At 36.4% G+C, this 23,183-nt stretch overlaps 1 protein-coding gene across 1 annotated transcript in view; it reads right to left on the bottom strand.

Moving 5' to 3' along the window:
- Window positions 1-23,183, bottom strand: part of LOC145674857 (uncharacterized) — a 210,995-nt gene that overhangs the window by 67,380 nt on the left and 120,432 nt on the right. The window contains exon 2 of the mRNA XM_081745092.1: window positions 2,096-2,252. Within this exon, the coding sequence (XP_081601218.1) occupies window positions 2,096-2,252 (157 nt within the window). The remainder of the gene's footprint in view (window positions 1-2,095; window positions 2,253-23,183) is intronic.

Below are 23,183 nucleotides of genomic sequence, written 5' to 3'. Positions count from 1 at the left end.
ACAAAAGTTCTCTAATGAATAGGATAAGTAGATGTCCCAAGACCAGATGACCAGGGGAAGGATACCCCATAAACCTCCGCTTTGTTAGTTGCGGTAGGATTCTCAATGCTCCGTTGCAAGAGTCTCGCAGAATTCCACTGCAAACAAAGCAGGAAAAGGAGAACCACGAAGTCCCACTACAGGCTGGGTGGTTTTGTGGTAAGGATTTTTTCGAAGCTCCGATACAAACTATGAAAGGAGTTAAGTTCCCAACAGAGTTCCGCTGCAAGCTAAATGGGAAAGGACGCCTTAGAGCTCCATTGCAAGCTAGAAAATTTGAGTTAGGTTAATGTTCTTCCAGAGCTTCACTGCAAGCTACGGGAGGGGACTCGACAAGCCAAGAACTGACTGATACCCGTTGCGTTGATCCTCTGAATTTTATAGCTGTTGTAGTATACTGCTGGCGCTAGTTTTTCTTCTCCATCATGGCGGCGATGATGGTCTGTCATCTCCATCTCGTAGTGGTTTGTAGTAAATGCACGTGGTATTGTTTTTCAATAAGAACGTATGTTACTTTTTACAAATAAAACCATGTGCTACAAGTTCTGTAGTCTCTTTTGATTAAACTTAACATGCCTCACAAGAAAAACATAAACTTTTCTTTTCTATAATTCTCACGCGCATATATTCGGATAAACTGAAGTCATCTGCCATTGTAAGGGGAGAGAACATTGTTTGTTAGTATTGCTTTAGCAGCCTCACACATACTCCCCACGTGTAAGACAATGTATCTTTGTGTTCGGGTCATACTAGGTCATGCGTCGCTTGGGGTCATGGGTCTGTCTGGGTCATTGGATCTGACTGTCTCTGAGTCTTTCACGTCACAAAGTTCAGGACTCGTTCTATCAGTGGCACACAGACACACACAACACACACATCTACATCTATTTACTGCCGTTTCGTCAACAATTGTTCGTTGGTTGAATTTGGAGTTTAGCTTATCGTTCCGCACCGAGACTAGACCTTGAGGTGGGATCCGAACTACATGAATTCTCAGTAGAAATCACATCACGGGTCACTGATTATATATATATATATATATATATATATATATATATATATATTTTTTTTTAACGTACCATTAACATCTTTCAACGTCTACTAAAATTGCACAAAATTTACCATTTTTCTTTTGCTTGTTTTTCATAAGTGAAAGGAGATAATGAAATGCATCTTACCACAATCATAGATAATGTTATTCTACAACAGAAAATATGAACCTCAAGAATGTTCAGTGTTGCTATCCATAGAAATTACAGTGTTGCCAGAATAACAACGCCTCTAAAATCTAAGTTAAGGCAGCGACTAGAAAATGAAATGAATTTTTTTAGTTTTACGTCTCACGGTTATGCCGGTTAGGCTAAAGGAGACGGTGAGGATGAGTAATAAATGAAAGGGTGGAATGAAGAAAGGGCAGCGACTAGAGAAATGAATTCAACTGCATTTGCTTACGTCTCATGTTGTTTTGGTTTCCTGTGAACTACTTTTTTTTTAAAATAATAGTTGCATTTAGTTTGTAATAAACAAAATAATTTTAGCATACAGTTATTAAAACTAAATAATAATGATATTTAAAAAGTAGTTCACAGGAAACCTAAACAATGTGATACGTAAGCAAATGTAGTTGAGTTCATTCCTCTAGTCGCCGTCTTAACGTAGATTTTAGGGGCGAATTATTCTGGCAACACTGGATGGCAACACTGAACATTCTTCAGGTTCATATTTTCTGTTGTAGAATAACATTATCTATGATTGCGGTAAGATGGATGTCATTATCTCCTTTCACTTATGAATAAACAAGCAAAAGAAAAATGGTAAATTTTGTATTATTTTTACTAAGTCAGGCTCTTAAGTAAATTGACCATTTAATCAACGTCTATAAGTCTTAGTATAAAGAATCAATTTAGCTTAACGAGTACTTAAAATTATATAGATTTTTTACTTAACAATCTTAAGTAGAGTCTTCAAGTGTTGAGGATCAGACGAATAAGTTAAAAATAATAACATGCGATAATTTTGAAGCTTTTCTACGTTAATAACTTATTGAATAACTTACAATGTAGACATGTGGTAGCGTTTAATCGAACGTAATATGGCTGACAATCACAATTTCCTTTGTAACATCTGCTCCACCGGATTTCTGACGAACAGTCTGTGTTGTTTCTACACTGTGATCCTAGTTGAATACCAGCACACGTCACTGCACATACAATCTGCAAAACATTTAGAAAAAAAAAAAAAAATGTTAATGAATTGTTAAAGTGAGTCATTTCGTTTAGGTATATAGGAAGCGTGTCCTAAACGTAGAACATACAAATAAGTACCTTTTTTTTTTATTTCATTAAGATATCAACAAGAATACACCTAATACTAAAATATATGACAGAGTGGGCATTTTCCTAATGGTCCTCAAAATTCATTGTAGTCCTCACCCTCAAAATATATTGTCGCTCTCGCGCTCATTTACTCTTGCCCTCGCCCTCAAAATATATCATCCTCATCGTCACTCACACTCAGGACCGTGCCGTGGAAAATCAGCGCCCGGGGCGAGAGTATAGGACGGCGCCCCCATACATATATTCCAAGTAATTTTTCTCCCGATTTTTCGCCCCCTTGCTTCGGCGCCCGGGGCCGTCGCCCCCCCCACGACACGGCCCTGCTCACACTTAGTATACCCTCGCTCTCAAGTTCTTATTAAATTAGGTTGGTACAGAATAGGATCAATTATTGGACTTTTGTTTGTGCAATGTTGAATTTCTGGGTAATGAAAATTCTGATTAGATTAGATTGATGCAAAAATAGAATGTACCAGCAAAGTTTGATTCTTTAACGTTGAAACTTCGTATAATTAAATTTACAATTAGATAAAATTGGTACAAAAAATGATGATTCTATAACGGAGCTTTGTTTGCACAGCGTTGAATCTGTGGGTAACAACAATTCAGATATATATACAGACGCGGATCCAAGGAGGGGCTATAGCCCCTCTTGGCACTCAGGTATACACTGGATAAAATGGGCTTCAATCATGCTTTACACTGGTTAAAGCGGCAAAGTATGGTTTAGCCCCTTCCTTTATCATATCCTGGATCTGCCACTATATATATATATATATATATATATATATATATATATATATATATATATATATATATATATATATATATATATATATATATACAGGGTGTTAATGAACTATACCGACAAACTGTAAGAGGTGACTCCTCACATCAAAATAAGAGAAATTGCATAGTTTCAGAGCTAGGGCTGTCCAAAATCGCGAAAAAAGCTCAATTTCAACAGGACCTATTTTCAATTGCAGAAACTGTGGATGGTGTTCCTTATCAGCGTAAAGGAAGCCACGCACGCACAATCCAAAAATGCGTATTTCATCAATTTTCAATAAGTGTACAGAGTATTCCCTACAGTTTGTAATTCTCAGATATGCTCTCAATAGAATTTTCAGATATATCTTGATTTCAAGGAGGATCCAAAGTAGGCAGGAGGTAAGCCTTGACTGCAATGGACATCCAATGCTTCGGAGGGGAGTCGGAAGTGTTAAGAACCGGCGGCTCAATGTCTTTTTATGTACGCAATAACATGTGATGCGATATATTTCGTCATGGTATAAATCACGTTTTCTCCACTTATAAGCGTGAAAGAAAACATTGCAGCATGAGTTTTCCCGAGTACGAGAGACCGTGCTGCTGACGATCCTTACCGTGCCAAATGATTTTGTGTTCACTGCTTTGAAGGCTTATCATTTGCATACTTTGGACCAATCATAAAGTCAGAGCATATCTCAAAATTCGGTTGATGGCATGTCTGGGAATTTTACCCCGCAGGGAATAAATAATCTGTACACCAATTGAACATTAATGAAATATGCATTTTTGGATTGCGTATGTGGACTTCCTTTACACTGATAAGGACCACCATCCACAGTCTCTCGAATTCAAAATAGGGCCTCTTGAAATTTGACTTTTTTCGCGATTTTGGACAGCCCTAGCTCTGAAACTACGTACTTTTCGCCACAGGTCCATTTGAACTTTTTCTCTTATTTTGATGTAAGGAATCACCTCTTATAGTTTGTCGGTATAGTTCATTAACACTCTGTGAATGTATATATATATATATATATATATATATATATATATATATATATATATATATATATGGTTAAAACAAAATTAGGTCTAGTAATGGGATTTTGATTGTAATACTGTACGTTGAACATGTAATCTTTTCATGCTATAGAACTATTTAGTTAATTTATTGAAACTCAGAAAACGAGAACAATGAACTCTGTTACTTACAAAAAAAAAGTTTATATTGTGGTAGATATTGGTGATAAGTATAATCCGGTACACACCGTTTTAGCAATTGAATACACCTCTTTAAAAAAAAAAAAAAAAAAAAAAAAAAAAACAAGACTGGAGCGTGCCTACATTTTTTGCTAACATTAACGATGAAAATACAAAGAAGAAGAAGAAGAAGCAGAGATAAGCCTAATTCAGATATAGTTGATGGACGACCAACTTAAGTGATTGTTCTTTTTTTTTTCAATAAAGAAAAAAAAATGGAATGTAGTTTTGAAAGGATTAACATGGAACATTAATCAATTGATTATCAAATAGTTTACTCTATGATACGGTGTTTAGATCTGGTCTTCTCAATTTCTGTGAGAATGTTCTATATAAAACGGAAAAAAAGAAAAAATCGAGTACGTTTTTCCGCTACAAATAATTCTGTTTTCTTTTTCTAAATGTGCTCAGTTTGTTCTTTTTTTCTTTTTTCTATGAAGTATATACAATAGCTATTTCGTAACAACTCGTCTGGCACTTTTATTCTTTTTTTTAAAAAAAAAATCTTTCCCGTTTAAGCTTTTTTTCTCTGCAAAAATAAATTCGTCGCGTTTAGCATCATGGACCATTTTTCTCATCTGCAAAGCCATTGCTAAAATGGATCTGCTTCGAAATAACGGTTGATGCAATACGCCTGAGAAAAATGAGTTGGACAGAGAGAGAGAGAAAGAGAGAGAGAGAGAGAGAGAGAGGAGATAACAGGTATTTGAGACCAGGGAAAAGAGAGGAGCTACGTCAGATATTCCTAAAAGATGTTACGGTGTAGCAGTCTTCCTGAGTCACGGAGCGTGTGATCAAAATGCGACCTTCATTAGACTGGAAATATATATATATAATAGCGGGGAAAAAAATTATCTTCCTGCAATTTTTAGTCTTCGTATTGTTATATATTATAACAGCAGCATGATCTAAATGGTAGGGTAGATCAATTAAAGCATATACAAGGTCTGTATGATAAGTAATGAGACTCGCCGCGCCGCGGCGCGCGTGTCGCTGGAGCGGGTTTGTCGGTGATGGAGGATGTAGGGGGGGGTCCGAGCAAAGCAACGCACCGCGCGTTAGTTGGCTCCGAGCCTTAGTGGAGCGCGGACAAGCCTTGGACAAAGCCCTTGTGAACATTCTTGTCACGGCGGAAAATCAACAAACATGGAGGGTTCCATCGAACAGCGTTATGCGATCAAATTTTGCGTTCGCCTGGGGAAAACGGCTACTCAGACGCTTTCTCTCATCACGGAGGCCTACAAAGAGGAAGCCCTATCCAAAGCCCAGGTGTTTCGTTGGCACAGTGCGTTCCGGAACGGCCGGGAAAGCGTTGAGGATCTGGAGAGGGCTGGACGCCCGACAACAGTGACTACGGACGAAACTGTGGCAAAAGTGAGGGATCTCCTGAACTCAGACCGTCGATTATCGTTGAGATTGATTGCTGATGAACTCGATATGAACCACACAACAGTGCACAAGATTGTGACGGAACAATTGGGAATGAGAAAAATCTGTGCGAAACTGGTGCCGCGAGTGTTGACTGACGAACAAAAGCAACGACGTGTTGATTGTTGTCAGGAACTGTTGAACCTCATGAACAGTGACCCTAACTTTGAAGATGACGTCATAACAGGTGACGAGTCGTGGGTGTTCCAGTACGACCCTGAAACGAAACGTCAAAGCGCGGAGTGGCACACTCCTGCGTCCCCGCGCCCCAAGAAGGCCAGAATGTCGAAGTCAAAGGTGAAAACAATGTTGATTGTTTTTTTTTGACAATGTGGGGGTGGTCCACAAGGAGTTTGTACCCCAAGGACAAGCCGTCAACGCCGCCTTCTACAAACAAGTCCTTGAGAGACTGCACAGGAGCGTCAAGCGGAAAAGACCGGCGATCGCTAGCCGGTGGAAGTTGCATCACGACAATGCCCCTGCCCACACCGCCTTCTTAGTGACCTCCTTTTTGACCCGGATTGGGGTGGAAGTCCTTCCACAACCACCCTACAGCCCAGATGTGAGCCCGGCCGACTTCTTCCTCTTCCCGAAGCTGAAGCCACGCTTGAAAGGAACCCGTTTTGCAGACGTCACAGCCATCCAAGCAGCCGTGACCACATTTCTAAAGGACATGCCGGCTGCTGACTTCCAGGGGGCGTTTGCAGCGTGGAAACATCGATTGCAGAAGTGCATCGACGCAAGAGGAGAGTACTTCGAAAGCTTTTAAGTCCCTGTACAGATCAGATCAATAAAACAATGTTTCCAGACCTGGTCTCATTACTTATCATACAAACCCTGTATTGTGGACAGCTGGACAATGTAAGATAATGTCATCTAACAAATCTTTGTTTCTTTTTGAAGTCAGTTAATTGTACTCAAAAACTAGAAATATTTGGGCCCGTCTGTCTCTCACTCGCTTGTAACATACGTGTTTTTGTTATTATTATTATTATTATTATACTTTATATTTTAGCCCACAGTCCGTGTAATTCTTAAAATATTTCAACACGATCAAATCACATTAACTCAATCAAGACAATTTGTATCACTATTACCTTTTTATTATCAAGACTCCATTAATTATGTATTTTTTTTTTCAGTTGTTATGACAACTATATATGCAGACTACTTCTATAAAACCAACATAGTATATCTTTAACGATTGAGATTACATCTTATTTCTTTCTATTTAGTGGGATAGCTTAGCGAAAAAATATTTCACTTCCGGATACCAGTCTGTCCTTTTCAGCGCAGTAAGCATAGGTCATATAAAATCTAAAAAGACCGGGACACAGGTTTTCCCTGGTCTAGGGAAGTCGTGGCTGCCGTTTTCCAAAATGGCCGCCCTGTACCACAAAGTGTAGGTGTAAGTCAGGTACAAGTATCTCAAATGAATAATATCGGTGTATATTTATTGGTTTTTGATGACGCTGAGTCGATTGGAATAGTTTCTTAACATGTAAAAGACATAATGAATGACATAGCCGCCATTTTTAAAGATGGCGGACCTATAATGCTATTTATGGAAGTAAATCAGAGAGTAAAAGTCCTACAAGTGTAAATTTGGTGTCCATTTATAGGTTTTCGAGGTCGCTGAGTTGATTGGAACAGTTTCTGGAATGGTAAGACATATGCTTGATTGCCGGAAGCCGCAATTTTCAAAAATGGCCGACGTATAAGGCTCAAGCTGAGCATAAATCAGGAAGGAAAAGCGCTACATGTGTAAAATTCATGTCTATTTATAGGTTTCAGAGGTGACTCAGTTTTTAGAATATTTTTAAGTTGTTTAATACTGAAACAAATACATTTACATTTATTAAGTGCATTTACAATAGTTAATAAAGGAAAAAGTTGTGAACAATTTGAACTTAATTTTACAAAAATCAGCTGTAGAGCAGTGTCCTTCGCATGTGCACAGTTGGGAGCATGGTAAACCTTTTTTCACACACTTGCATGTAGAGCAGCGCTTTTTGCAAGAACATGCAACGAGTTGCTTACAACTTTTGGATATGTCTGGAATTGTTGTCCAAATAGGTGTATACTGATCTCCACTTCGTTTCCATCCATAGCTGTCTGGATCTGGTGTCATATATTCATGATTTGTACAATTGTGCCATAGTTTTGCTTGCAAAGCAGCACGCTTTATATGCTGAATAAGTGCATTCTTCGTAGATGGTATGTTTTCTATTGCGCGATTTTTCTTCGTGTACAGTATCCGTCTACACTCGTTCATATCTTTCAAGTGAGACGTTCTATCATATAAGAGAACGACATACCGCTCAATAGCAGCAAGCACCTCTTCCTCTACCCCAAAACCCATTTTGTAAATATGTTGAAATGCTGAATCCATTTCTCTGTACTGCATCCATGCTTTCCACGCCGTTCGTTTGCCTATTCCACAGAATGCTGACACAGTGTCACACCCACTAAAAGCATGAAATGCAGAGGGAATTTTCTGGATCTGGGAACATAGGCGGGAGCAGATATCATGAACTGCGATATAGTGCCTGAACTTTCCACATCCATAATCAATCCATAGTTCATCAAGGTGCTGTATCTTGTTAAACACACCGATCGCAATTACTACAACATCTGCGTCTACTGTTCGAATACATACGTTTCTGTGACCATGCTCAGCTGCATGTTTGACGTGTAACATAAGTCGTCCATCTGCTTCCTCATGTCATGATGGTGAAATACCACTCACATCTAGCACTAAGGATGAAATCACAACATTCTTGCCAACAGTACACACAACTTCTTTACCATCATATATTTCTTAGATGAGCAGCTCCGCTAGAAGCGTAAATAACTGTTCTTTGTTACTGCCTTCTTTCAGAAATTCACTAAAATTTCTAGGAACTTGAGTAGATGGCCGAACACGTACGTAAACGCCTCTATTGCATTTTCTTCTTTGCTTGGTATCGCTCTTAAGAGAAGTGGACTTGTACGTATCAAAGACGACATCTACTCGAGTTACGGTCTTCAACACATAATTTATATACGGTTTAAAAACTTGGTGGAAGTAGTCTTGAAACGTCTTAGATTTACCTACCTTAAGAATGTGCACTATAGTCGCACCATCTAGAACAGTAGCACTGAAGTCAGGTGCGTTATATCTCTCCTTCTCTTCGATGTTAATACACTCCAGTACGTCTTGTTTGTTAGCAGATTGACGTAGTCTTCCGTTGTCAGAGAGAGAGGGGGGGACATGGTTCTCGTGAGCAAAGAACTGGTAAATATCACTTTCACGTGATTGCGATGTGATGAACAATTTACAAAAGAGATTTGAATCTCTTCGCAAATTCACTATCTTCTCGTTTGTGACACATTTCTTCTTCACGGGTGTATTGAATATTGAAGTATTGTTTTTCGGAATGACATCGTGTATCGAGAGTTTAACATAATCGGGACGATTTGCTACGTATTCCTCATACTGCTGAAGTACCTTCTTATGAAATTCTTTAATTCTCTGTCCCATTTCATCATTTGGCATTATCTGCCGAATGTCAATTGATACCAACATATCGCCTTCAAATGGATTCCCATGTTCATTTAGAGCAGCAATAAAATTTCTCACGTGTTTCCGAAATTTTTGATTATGAACATTAGTATCTTCGTGATGATCCAGTGGTCGCGATGATGTTGATTGCGCTTGGAAAAATAGATCTATACTCTCCTTGGAGATGGATAACATTGCAGAAAGTGCAGAACCTGCCAACATGCACTTCAATAAAGCGTCTTTGTTATCCAGAATTCCTATGGCACCTCCATTTCCTTTCACAAATTTATTGTTTTGTTTCTGGTATTGGTCATCGGGGATAGATGAAAACAATGCTCCAGTTCTAGAACTAGTAAAATGGCCGTTGCAGAATTCCGCGTAAATCTCTGGATGTCTGGTTGGTAACTCCTTCAGAGTGCGAACAAATACAGGCAACCACCGAGAATAATGAACAGTATCCAGGACAAATATCCATGGGCATATAAGTTCTAATGTCTCCAAAAGCATGTGGTAATTAGATGTTCGGATGCTAAAAATGAAGCATAGAAGCAAACTTTCCAGCTCCATGACTTGATTCCAGAAATTTTAACACTGAGAAATGTCATTGCCATTGTATATATTTGGGAGGGAGCAATGTGCAGACCCCTGACAAATAATAAAGATACGCCAGGGAAATACGGTCATGCCACACGATATTGATTTCCTTGACATTTTATTACCAAAAATAGATGTGAATCAATTTTACTAATGAGACTATATTGATAAATGACAGATTGTAAGGAATTTATCTGACCATTCCAAAAACTGTTCCAATCAACTCAGCGACCTCGAAAACCTAGGCTATAAATGGACACCAAATTTACACTTGTAGGACTTTTACTCCCTGATTTACTTCCATAAATAACATTATAGGTCCGCCATCTTTAAAAATTGCGGCTTTGTCATTCATTATGTGTTTTACATGTTAAGAAACTATTCCAATCGACACAGCGTCATCAAAAACCAAGAAATAGACACCGATATTGCTAATTTGAGATACTTGCACCTGACTTACACCTACACTTTGTGGTACAGGGCTGCCATTTTGGAAAACGGCAGCCACGACTTCCCTAGACCAGGGAAAACCTGTGTCCCGGTCTTTTTCGATTTCTTATGACCTATACTTACTGCGCTGAAAAGGACAGACTGGTATCCGGAAGTGAAATATTTTCCCGACTTCGGAGGTTTAGCTATCCCACTAATTTAGAATCAACAACATATAATTTCTTTTCTTCTTCTTCTTCTTCTTCTTCTTCTTCTTCTACACGACAGATTGTGTATTTTTATGCACCGTTATCCCAAAATCAAAATATAAAAATTGAACTAATCCAATGTACCAAAGCAATGATACACGATATCGTTGTACGCTGACTCCTTTTTTAACATTCCTTTTTTCGAACGGTAATATAAACCATAAAGGCTCTGAATTAACATGAAATTACGAACACTCCTTTTACAGTTTCTAATCGACTAAACTGGAAGCCAGTCCAAACATTCTGTTGGGACTCCACCTCTGTATTTTTCCCAGCAATTCAGTTCCCATTTTAATGTATCCAATTAATTATCCTTATTCATCATTCGTAGGGACCGGATGTTTAGCCGTTTAAAAACCTGGAAAATAGGCAGGCAAATAGATACTTAAAATTAAAAAAAAAATAGGCACTAAAATGTAACTCGAAATAATGAAGGTAAAAACTGAATAAAATTAAAAAATAAATTCAAGTCACAGATAATGTTCAAAGAATAACCTGTTTGTTAATATCTTACTTTACTATTTGTGTAAAAACGAAGCTTGACGTGCAGTCTACGTATATTTGGTAAATTACTTTCACTACAGCACTTTATCACTACACATAACAGTCCGTATTTTATATACTTATCACTACACACAGCAGTCCAAAGGTTTACAGCACTTTATCAGTACAGATAGCAGTCCAAAGTTTTACGACGTCTTATCACTACAAATAACACTTATATTTCTCAGAAGAGGCAGAATCTTTTCTTGAAATACCAAATTATATATTTTCCCCCAATAAAATCTTATTTTGAAGAAAATGCATAGAATAGGCAACATAGGCGAAAAGGCAATTATTTAGGTAGGAATGGGCGAAATAGGCCAAATAAAATTGGCTTAAATTGAAACTATAATCCCCCATACACACTTTAAAACGTTAATTTTTATCATATCTTTCATACTTAAGAATAGGCATTTTGCCTAACATCCGATCTAATAAATTAAGATGTAAGAATCAGACATTTTAAAGGCATATATATAGTGGTGGATCCAGGATCGGTTTTTTTTTTTTTTTTTTTTAAGAGAACGCTTACGAGCAACCACAGAACGTTCCTGAACAGATATCGAATGTGGCACGTTCCATTTTGTAGTTCGTGCAGAAATTAGGTGGTTTCGCCAGTGTATTGACGATAGTTGCTAATACTTAGAACACACAAACTGATACCAGTTTTTCATCACATATTGCAATGTAATAATAGAACATTAAACTGTAACACTAACAAAAGTAAAACGTTTCCGTCAATAAATTTTTAGTTATTCACAATTAAATATTGTATACTTTTTTTTTGAACCATTATTATTAGTGTAGATGAGATTTTCTCAACCTGGGGGTCGCAACCCCTAGGGATGTAGCGAGAAGGTGTCATGCGGGTCTCGAAGATCAGCGGAAGAGATAAATACTGTATAATTAGAACCTAATACCGGAAAATATTTCTAAATATTATTTTGAATTTTGTTCTGATAGGCATATTTTTATTTTTATACATACTGTTAAGAACAACAAAAAAATAGTGTATTGTAATTTTTAAAAACACATGAATGTATATATATATATATATTTTTTTTTTTTGTAATTAAAAATAAAAGAAACAAGCTGAGTTTTTACAAACAAGTTTACTTTTAAGGAAATGAAATCAGAAAAATAGAAGTAACAATGACAAAAAATTACAAACACGAACAAGAAATTCATACAGGTGCAAAGCCTAAGCTAAAAGTATATAAATGCATCAATAATGGGCAACATTGTTAATAGCGTTGTTATAATTAAGTTAGTTGACACTATAATTAAAGACCTTGTTAGGATGGTCCACAGCTTATAGAAACCAAAAATATCCTGTAAATAGCCTTGAATCAATTATGCTAAAAAGCAACACACAAAAAGCTCTGTGCATGGAGATTTTCCTCCAGACAGGATTAATTTGTTTTAAATTCATATTTTTTGTATTTATTAAATTTATAACTTTCCTTTCAATTTAGTGTAACTTGTATTAATAATAATTAACATACATTTAAATTAGTATTTGTTTTTCTACCAAGAATACTAAAAACCATTTCAATTACTCAGTTATTCTCATAAATTATGTATATTATTAAAAATTCTCTAACGCAAAAATAAAAGTATTCACATCTAAATATAAGCAATATTCTACAATCATTATTCAAATTAGTAACAAACTTCTCTATTTTAAAGTTACGAAACAGTAGGTCTACTAAACATTTTCAACAGGTGCAAAGTTGTTTAAAAATCAATTAAAATGAAAGAGGCACGATATGAAATTACTGACAACCAAGGGCGCCGATTCTGGGGACTGAGGGGGCCAGCCCCCTCCCCCAAAGCTCATGTGAGTCCGCGCATTGTATTTGTAAATTTACAATATTTGGCATAATTTGAATGCAATTTGTCTTAAAATCCTCATACATGCTTAAATCCTCATCTGAATGCCCCCTTCCCAAAATTTACAGAGAAATCTGCGCCGTTGCAGACAACTACATATTGAAATACAGAAAAATACAAATGCAAACAAAACCTGCTTGTTGAAGTACAATTAAAATAGAAAGCTAATGAGAAACCTGAACATGGTGTGATTTCACTAGTGTCCGGTTCAATCTCCGTGACAAACATTATCAAATCATTTAAAATACTTAATAACTTTTGTAACAACTGTCCAAGTTTTTTTAAACCAAAATTAGAAATCACATTTTTTTTATTATCATATGATCCAAAATTAAGGGAGTTACAAAGTTTTAAAATTTTCAAACGGACTCCATTTTGAAACAGTATGACGGATTGGATTCGATATTTGTAATATGAGTGAATTTACCAAATTTGGTTTTAATCTATTCGCTTTTAGGGAAGTTACTATATCCATTATACTGTATACAAGAAATGGATTCTACTATTATAGAAGTAGATGGATATTGCAAGATCTCCGCAATAGGTATAATAAAAATCCCACACAAGCTTATTATAAACCAGAAATGATATGGAGATCGCTGGCAAGAGGATGTGATAAAATGGGGGTCGTGATAGGAATTAGGTTGAAAACCACTCGTATAGATAGATGGACAAGACTCCGAAATCCATCCTGATATGGCAGCAACCCGCATGTCAATAGAACAATGTTGGTTGCATGATATGCAAGGCGCTGCCAGAGAATGCTTTGTTAAGAAAGGTTGTTTTCCCGTATATAAAATTTGTCACTCCAAATATCCTCTTGAGTTGAAAATAAAAATATGACTTCGTACGGGATTAGATCTGGTGAATATCAATCTGTGTACAAGATTTGGTGACTCTAGGTGACTCTTTTGTATGTGTAAATGTGATGACAGATTGACACACACACACACACACACACACACACAAACACATTATTTTATATATTAAATGAGTAGTATAGATTTTTGATTTTGAGTTTAACTTCTCATGATTATCCACCTAGGTTAAAAGAGAGCAGTGATAATGAGATGGATGGCAATAGTGGAATCTCGAAAGTGGGAGAATCCCGGGAAAACACACACTCATAGTATTTATTCACAACAAAATCATTTGACGACAGCTGGGATCGAACCAGGAACGCCACACATCGGAAGTGAGTGCTCTAAAAGTCAGGTACCATAGCCCATAGATTGTCTTATATTTAAGTAATGGAAGCGTGAATGGTAAATTATATAATGAATTCGTATATATATATATATATATATATATATATATATATATATATATATATATATATATTCCTGCTATCCTCAATATCAAGCTTGTTATTGGTAATTGATCCGAAAATGTTTTCAGTTTGGACATAGAACTTAAAATAAGCGTTTTGATTGGGTGTTCTTCAGGAAAAGAACCACATTACATTTCGACATATCGTTCTGTTGATAGGCTTGCAAGAACTGAAATTCGGCGTGCTTCCAGAAGAGGACGGTAACACTCTGTTTACATAATAATTTGCAAACATTGTTAGTTCAAGATCGTTACAAGCTGCAAACAATGTTGAGGAATTATAAAACGCTAACTCGAGGAAACCATCTACAGTTTATTTATTTATTCCTTGAAACTTCAGTTTCTCTTCAATATTGGTTCCAGTTTCAGAGTCAGAAATGATTTTCTCGGAATCAATTCCGTAGCCTGAACCGATATATTCCGTAGCCGATATATTTGGAAAATTGATTTCGGATTCGCGTCCGAAATTGCTTTTTTTTTAATTTTAAAAAAATATTTTTCAGGCTTCTCGCCTAGAATGGATTTCTGTGGAAAATCGGTTCCGGTTCCGGAACTGAATTCCACTAAAACTCATTTACATTTATCACCTCCGTTATGCTACCGTTAATAACCCTGCTCAGTACTAATTGGCATTCTAACTTTCCACTCCAGTTTTTCAGATTCCAGCTTTCCTTATACTTTTCTGAATGTCAGCAGGAGAAAGTAAAGCCGTGACTAAGGGAGACGGTGATGATCAGTGGCGTATTTAGGGGGGTGGCTTCCGGGCTTAAGCCCCCCCCCGAAATCTTACTTAGTATAGTAAAGTAAATGAAATATCTTGCAGAATTTTCACATTTCCAGACACCCCCCCCCCCGAAAGTTAGCAAAGCCCCTCCCGAAACAAAATCGTAAATACGCCACTGGTGATGATAATGATGATGATGTTGATATTGAACGAAATGGTGGAATAATCAAAATGGGAGGAAAGGGAAGAACACCGAGAAAACCTACGTAAACATATTTATCCGCCGCAAGCCTAATGGTAGGTTTCCATTTTAAATTAATCTTGTAGATGTCATAAAAATAACTGGCAACCCGATCTTTCTATTTACTGTTTACATATTACAATTTCTTGAAAGCAAGAAAGGTATCTCCATCCATGCAGCACTGCACTCTAGTGGACAAACAGTGAACCTCCTCATTAAAAACATGTATTTTAGCGCACTTCCTCTCCCTGTCCAAAAGAATCCGTTGTTCCGGAAGCGACGAAACTGTTTTTTCCTTTATGTCAAAGGGAGGGTGATAGCAGGAAGCAAGACGTCCCAGAAAGTTGCACATGGTTCAACTCCTTGCCAGATGGAAAAAAGAAATGTTGTATGACCCTTTCAAGACAATGATTACATGGAGAAATATGGTGGGGTTTCAAGATTATTTTATGACAGCTTCAAGATTCATATAGCGTGGCAACATGCCTTAATTTGCGCAGGCTAGGAGCGAATCAAGGATCCGATGCATCACAGATGAACTCTCTATCACTGAGCCACTACGGCCTTATGCTTACTTTTGTTTACTCATCTCCCTTACATTACGACGAGTGAGTTAGAATTACTTTTTGACAGAACACGGAGATAAACAATGGTTATCCCTGACTTATTACAACAGTTTTCTTGACAAGAAACCAATTACGTTGGTTTATGTAGAAAAACTGTGTGTTTAAAGTTTAATTGACTAAACGCATTAAAGAAGCTTAAAAAAGGACTGAAATTGAGAGTTTGCGTGTTTTTCCGCTGTTTGATTGTCATACTTTTAGATTCTCCCATAGCATTGTTTCCCAAGCAAAGGAATACACTGCAACTATCCCCCTTTCCTCTCACCTACCAACCTACCAACATGCTAGCGCTACGACAGAACAAAAATAAACATAGACCACATGAAGAGGACGTCCAAAATTAATGAAGAGCGGACTTCATGTCACTCAAAGGCTAGAAAATTAGTGTTTCGAAACTCAACAGTTGAAAGTCAGAGAAGGTAACTATAAATTACGTCCAAAATTGAGAGAAATGACATGATTTGGGTACTGTGTCCTGACAGGCTGTTATGTAGGAACATTTCGTGAGTATATCACATAGTTAATAAGAGATAATAGCATGCATCAACCTTTTAGGTAGAATCAAACTAGTGGATGAATAATATGAAATCTAGGAGAAATATGTCACATATGTTGACCTTATTTGGCATTATTTACAGGAGCAGGCTTTTAATTCTCCGTCCGGATTTTTCAATAGACTTGATGTGTTAAACTAAAGTGTTACATTAAATGTAACGCTTTAGTTTAACACTGTTTTCTTTTTAAAATACCTAAAAAAAATAAGTAAACAAATATATCAGGTCAGTCCAGCCACTCTGTACTTATGCCCCTGAATAGCAGTTTAAAATGTGCCTAAATATATTACAGTTAAAAGAAATTATCCTTTAAAATTAAGGTTAGAATATTTTTTTAAAAAATGAGCATGCTTACAAACACCTAGATGCATTATTAACGAAACGATGTTGTAGTTTTATATTGGATTGCTTGGTTAGATGTGAAATTTCCGTTCCTTTCAGCAGCAAGGGTGCATGAGACTTGGAGCTACAACTTAACGTGGGACCCAAACCACGTGACATCCCACCGGAAGTCGAACTCAGGTCTCCCACGTCAAAGGTGAGTACTCGAGCCATATAACCACGAGGGACTTCTAGTGGTTTAATGTGTTAAATAAGAAGAAGTATTTCTGGTTAGGGCAAATTAATTCATACCTGTACAGGCAAATTACAGAAATATAAAAGAACCGCAAATAGTTAAACGGTGAACATCGGGCTATATCCCTTTCGCGACGTACCCGCACGATTGTGCGAGTTATGCGGATACCAGCTACAATCACTAATAATTATACAGTAGGAAGTCGAAAATCCGAACTTATTGGGACCACAGGTAGTTCGGATTTTCAAATTGTTCGGATTTTCGGAAATGATCAAGAAAATGACATTTAGGCTTAAATATACTATACGGTATGATCTTATATCGATACAGTGGTTATACAGTACATACAGTAATTACAATACCGTACTTAAGTAAGGCTACTTACATTTAATGTTTCTGAAGATCCTGCTTGTACACTAAATTACACTGTTTTTGTAACTCATATTTAAAACTTAACTTGTATAGGCCTAAGAGAAAATTAAAAATAAAAATATGTATGACAAACAATTACATATGAATGGGCTTTTGTAAAGACACTGACTTCACATAACGCCGACGGACGTATTGTTTGTTTATCGCTTGGGCCAAGGCAAAATGTTAAAAGCGTCTAGGGACCGCGTTCAGATTTTTGACGTTTCGGATTTTTGATGTTCGGATTATCAACGTCCTACTGTATATTTTTGTGTTGCATTTTATTTCTTCGGCCCGGGACGGCTTCGCTACAATTTTGAGGGTTACATGAGTCGTACAGATGCGTCAATCCCATGCAAGAGTGCGTATTTCTTTTGTTTACGGTTAAAGTTTGGTGGGGGATGTATAAAGATGTTAAAAAGTTCCCGTGTGGAAAGGAATACAGGACAGCCAAGAGTAACCTAATTAGAAGGTAAGTTGAATTGGTAAAAATGAAATGAAATATTTCAGTGTAACATCTCACGTTTATGCCCTTTACGCTAAGGGAGATTATTATTAAAGCAAGTGAATGGTGATGGAAAAATTGGTTGAATAAAGAAAGTGGGAGGAAACGGTAGCACTCCGAGAAAACCCACGGATACGATTTCGACTGGGGATCGAACCAGGAACCCCACGCACCTCTACCACTGCGCCACCTGGCTCTCGTATAAGCTGAATTGGTTCCTTTCAGTATAGATGCTATATAAAGATGGGTTGCCACGTTAGAAGAACTTGTAGCTGTCATAAAAAAAATCTTGAAACCCTACCATATTTCACCATGTACACATAGTCTTGAAAGGGTCATAAAACATGTTTTTCCATCTTGCAAGGAGTTGAACAGTGTGCAACTTTCTGGGACGTCTTGCTTGCTACCTGCTATTGCCCTCCCGCTGACATAAAGGAAAAACCTGTTTCGCCGCTTCCGAAACAACGGATTCTTTTGGACAGGGAGGGGAAGTGCGCCAAAATACACGTTTTTAATGAGGAGGTTCACTGTTTGTCCACTAGAGTGCAGTGCAGCATGGGTGGTGATACCTTTCTTGCTTACAAGAAGTTGTAAAATCTAAACAGTAGATAGAAAGATCGGTTATCGCAAGGTCTTTTTTTATGACAGCTACAAAATTCATGTAAAATGGAAACGTGCCATAAGACGTGGACCTTCAAGTCACCTGGGATTCGAACCGCATGAGGTCGAACAAAGAACTCGGGTCTTCTGCACCAAAGACCCGTACCCTAACTATATAGCCATATAAAAACCATAAGTTCCGAAGTTACCTTATAAGTCAATTACAACAACAAAAATGTTATTGCATGACACAAGCTCAGAATGCATTCCAAATATAATTATCATTGCCATAAGCCACAGAACAAGAAAACTGTTTCCACTTCATTCTCTTCATAACTGAATGAATTATAATGGCGAACAGGATAGCTGAACAGGTGTGTTAGTAAGTGTGTATGTGTGACCAACCCTAAAAGGCAAGGCTTTTGGTCATGCGTCTTCTATATTAGGGCTCTGTCTCCGCGGTCAATGATGCGAAAACACGACACACCGTCATCAAAGTGCGCAATGACGGGACGATACAACTTATAACTGTTCTTCCTTATGCATGGTATCGTTACTCTCTGGCTGTTACGTTCTAAGACAGAGCAGACACCCATTAATGAAATTAAAAAAAAAACTGACAAAATAATAAGCAACGAACATTTCCGTGTTATGCTTATTCATATAAAGTAAACATACCAGCAACTTTTTTTTTTTTTTTAGAACTTATTTATCCTCTATGGAACCGTATATTGATTCTAATTAGGAACATAAAAAAATATTTGTTCTTTGTAGAATAAATGACGTGGTCATTTTATATATGTGTCTGTACACGGTACCGTACTTTTCACTGTTAAGTGTCAAACGTGGGGTCAATTGCTAATTTTGTCTTTGAAAACGAAGACAAGGTAAAAAAAAAAAAAAAAAAAGGACTGTTTCGTCTTCATGAACACGAAAGAAGCATAAAACAAATTAACAAAAGAATCGAAGCAAAAGCAAAATTGTATTACTAGTTGTAGAAGCATATCTATATTATAAAAGAGAACGTACAAAACCTTTGTTCCCTCATCACGCTAATACGGCTGAACCAATTTCTTTTATTTTTGGGGGGTTATTAGGATTTGGACCCTAGATGGTTTTTATCATATCACTTTAATTTTTAATTACCAGTGTCTTGAGATAATTGACCATTCAAGTGTCCATACGTACAAATCCTTTGTTATTAGTTCATCATAGGTAAAAATAAACGTATTTATATGCAACCCGCATGACCGTGTCACTCGGCGGGTTAACATAAATGACAGGCGCTATAATGTTAACATTTACTGCAATTTGAAAGCGAAAAAGTAAAAATTATCTAAGTAACAAAGTTTATTGCGTTCCGGGGTGACCGCAGCGAAGCGGGGTGAACGCTGCTAGTCTTTCAATAAAAATGCAAAAAAGGGATTGTGGTAGTATATCCTAAGCATTATGAAAATATTTGTAAAATTCTTACCGGCACTCAGCGACGCAGCTAGGCTAATTGTTGCCTGGGGCAACAACTCGCCTTAGCCCCCCCCCCTGAACAACCAAAACCAAAACACTCCCCTACTACACTTGATATTGACATCACACAGTAATTCTCTTATTCCATTTTTTTCTTCAAGTGGTAAAGCAAAATTGCAGAACATAAATTTAATTTTTAGTACAAGATAAACCACCACACTAATTAGTATCTAATTGTCAAATAGTAGCATGCTTGACATATTCTTATAGTCTTATCATAATAACTGCAAATCATAATGTTTTTGGAATTATATCAGGATGTGCATATGTGTAAAATGAACCAGCAGTCTGTTGCTTTAGAATAGAATATTTAATTATGACAAACGATCAAGCTGTTGTCTCGAGTATTATACTCGGACATTTTACAAACCTCTTAAATCGATGAAAGTTAAATGAAAACACAAAAAACCGAAACTTAAATTTAACTTTGCGGGCTCTTTTGGCTGCAAAGGCTCTTACAATGTTCTCAAAAGTTAGCTTTGAAGCTAATTTATGCTCTATGGATGGATATGATCTTAAGGTTGGTGAGTTGTTGTTGTCCTGTTAAGTTTCTGAGGTAATTTTTTTATGATCTTTAGTTTGCTAGAACTTCTTTCTTTGCTTCATACTGAAAATAATATTTGCCCAGTTTTGCGCCCGGAGCACAAGCCCTGTTTGCCCCTCGCCCTTAGTTACGTCACTGCCGGTACTTATTTATTTATCCGACTGAGGCAAAGATGTTTTCACGTCTATGTACATTGGTAAGTTTGTAAAGACCTTGTTCTAATTTCTAAGCTAACACCACAATGCTGTTTTTAAATAATCGAAGTTGACTCAAGTTCATTATTTTATTAAATTATACCATATTTTAATTTCATGGAAGATATATGATCCTTGGTATGTTACTGGTCATAAATTATATTTTCATAGGGTCGTCACACGTCTCATTAATAGTTTCAAAAACTATCACGAAATGCGTAAAATAAATTAGTGACCCTGACTGCGATTTCTAATATCTTTTTAAAAGTTTATTCTATTTAGAGTATTTAATCCTGAAACTTTTTAAAAGTATTAAGCAAAATATTTGAAAGTGATCAGCCAATGAAATTGCATTAAGGACTTTCCACTGATCAGCCAATCAAATTACACCAAGAATAATGACTTTACACTATGAATCATAATTACAAATCCTAACTTTCAAAATTTTTAAAACAGTGCTCGAAAATATTTTAAGCAAAATTTTTTGAAACATTATATATATATATATATATATATATATATATATATATATATATATATATATATTACCAATAAAAGGAAACGAGATGGAAAAACTTGTAGAGGTACATACTCCGGTCCTATACAACTGTACCAAATTTTTAAATTTGGTAAAATTCCAGAATTTAAGGGAAATGGTCTTATGTACCCCTCCCAAAAATTAAGGGTAGACCAAGATACCCTGCCCAAATTGTAGGTCATTGATCCCTGGCTATCCAAAAATGTTTGCTGACTCAGGTAACAGTACCGTCTCCAATTTCCTTTCGCTGGTTACTGTTCCCTTCTTTTCTACAAAAGTTTCTGATCCTTTTGTCCATGGTAGAGAGCAGCAGATAATTTATTTTATATTAATGAGAATTTGTGTTTAATGTATATATATATATATATATATATATATATATATATTTTGAAGAGTATGAATAGTTAATGACTAATATTATTGTAACCAGAAAACGTTCTAAAAATATTTTTTTCAAGTTAGTTCCAAAAAAATGAAAATTTCAATTACTTTTTACTTCGATTTTTTCAAAAATTGAGACCTGACACGGGAAATGAATATCGTTTTCGAATTCAACAGATGAAAGAATTTCAGAATTAGTTATTACTTTTCAGGAAAGAAATTCAGTGTTGAACAGTTTTATTAAAGTATTAGTATGCATATGTTGAGCATTTATTATTTGTTTTCAGGCACAATAGTTATAAATTAGTAATGTTATATAGTTAAATAGGGCTTTACAGTCTTTGGTTTGGAATTTTCAAACTTGTTCCTTAGACCATTAGATCATTATAGGTGTCTTACTAGTTTACTAGGCTTAATAGCTAAGAGAGCTGATGATCTGACCATGCATCTCAACTGAAAAGCCATATGGCTAGTCACAGCTTTGTACACTACAATCCCAGGCCCAGTGTTCGAATCCCGAGGTTTACCGTAATGATTGGAGTTTATAATTTTATTTAATCTCGCCCAGTTAATACCCAGGTAACATACTTATAATGTAGGCGACTTGTAACGTTATTTATGATTCCCTTGTGTTACATATATTTGCCCACAGTTCGAGTAAGTCAACACAGATTCGGTACTTTAATTTATACACTTAATTGCAAAAACTAACAATTGCATACTTTGGAAATTAGGCTCGTCAAATATATAGAACAACTAACTTTTATTCTCAACAGTCTATGAATAATAATCTTTCTGTTGTGATAGCAACACGAAACAAACATTTATCTCTAGTTATAACCACTACCATTATAGGAATATCAATCGATATCAATATATATTCTACATTTTTCTTCTTCTTCTTCGTAACATACTGTGCACTTTTAATCACCGTTGCCCAAAATAGCTACAATTAGAAATGAAAGTAATTCACAGATGTCAGATATACAATATCGTTGTAGACTTACTACAAAATTTTATGGATATAGTATACATGAAGCTGCATCAGTTCCCGAAGGAGCAGGATGCTCGTACTTTTAGGGATTTTTCATTGAGTATGTACGAACTTACAAAGGGGGTAACAAAGCGACTTTTATTTACTTATCGACTGATACGAAAATAAAAAAGAACGTACCTGTACTTTATATCTGCATGTGTAGTGCCCTTGTACTTTATCTATGACTATGTGTGTGGGGAGGGGGAATTTAACGCATATCGCATGTCTTGTGCACATGGATACTTCTTACTATTGCACTACGTAGAAAATTTATGGTATTTCATGTAGAAGTGGTAATA

The sequence above is a fragment of the Thermobia domestica genome, chromosome 18 (assembly GCF_964235325.1).
Source record: "Thermobia domestica chromosome 18, izTheDome1.hap1.1, whole genome shotgun sequence".
In the NCBI taxonomy this organism is placed as follows: domain Eukaryota; kingdom Metazoa; phylum Arthropoda; class Insecta; order Zygentoma; family Lepismatidae; genus Thermobia; species Thermobia domestica.
This window is presented reverse-complemented; position numbering and strand designations above follow the sequence as displayed.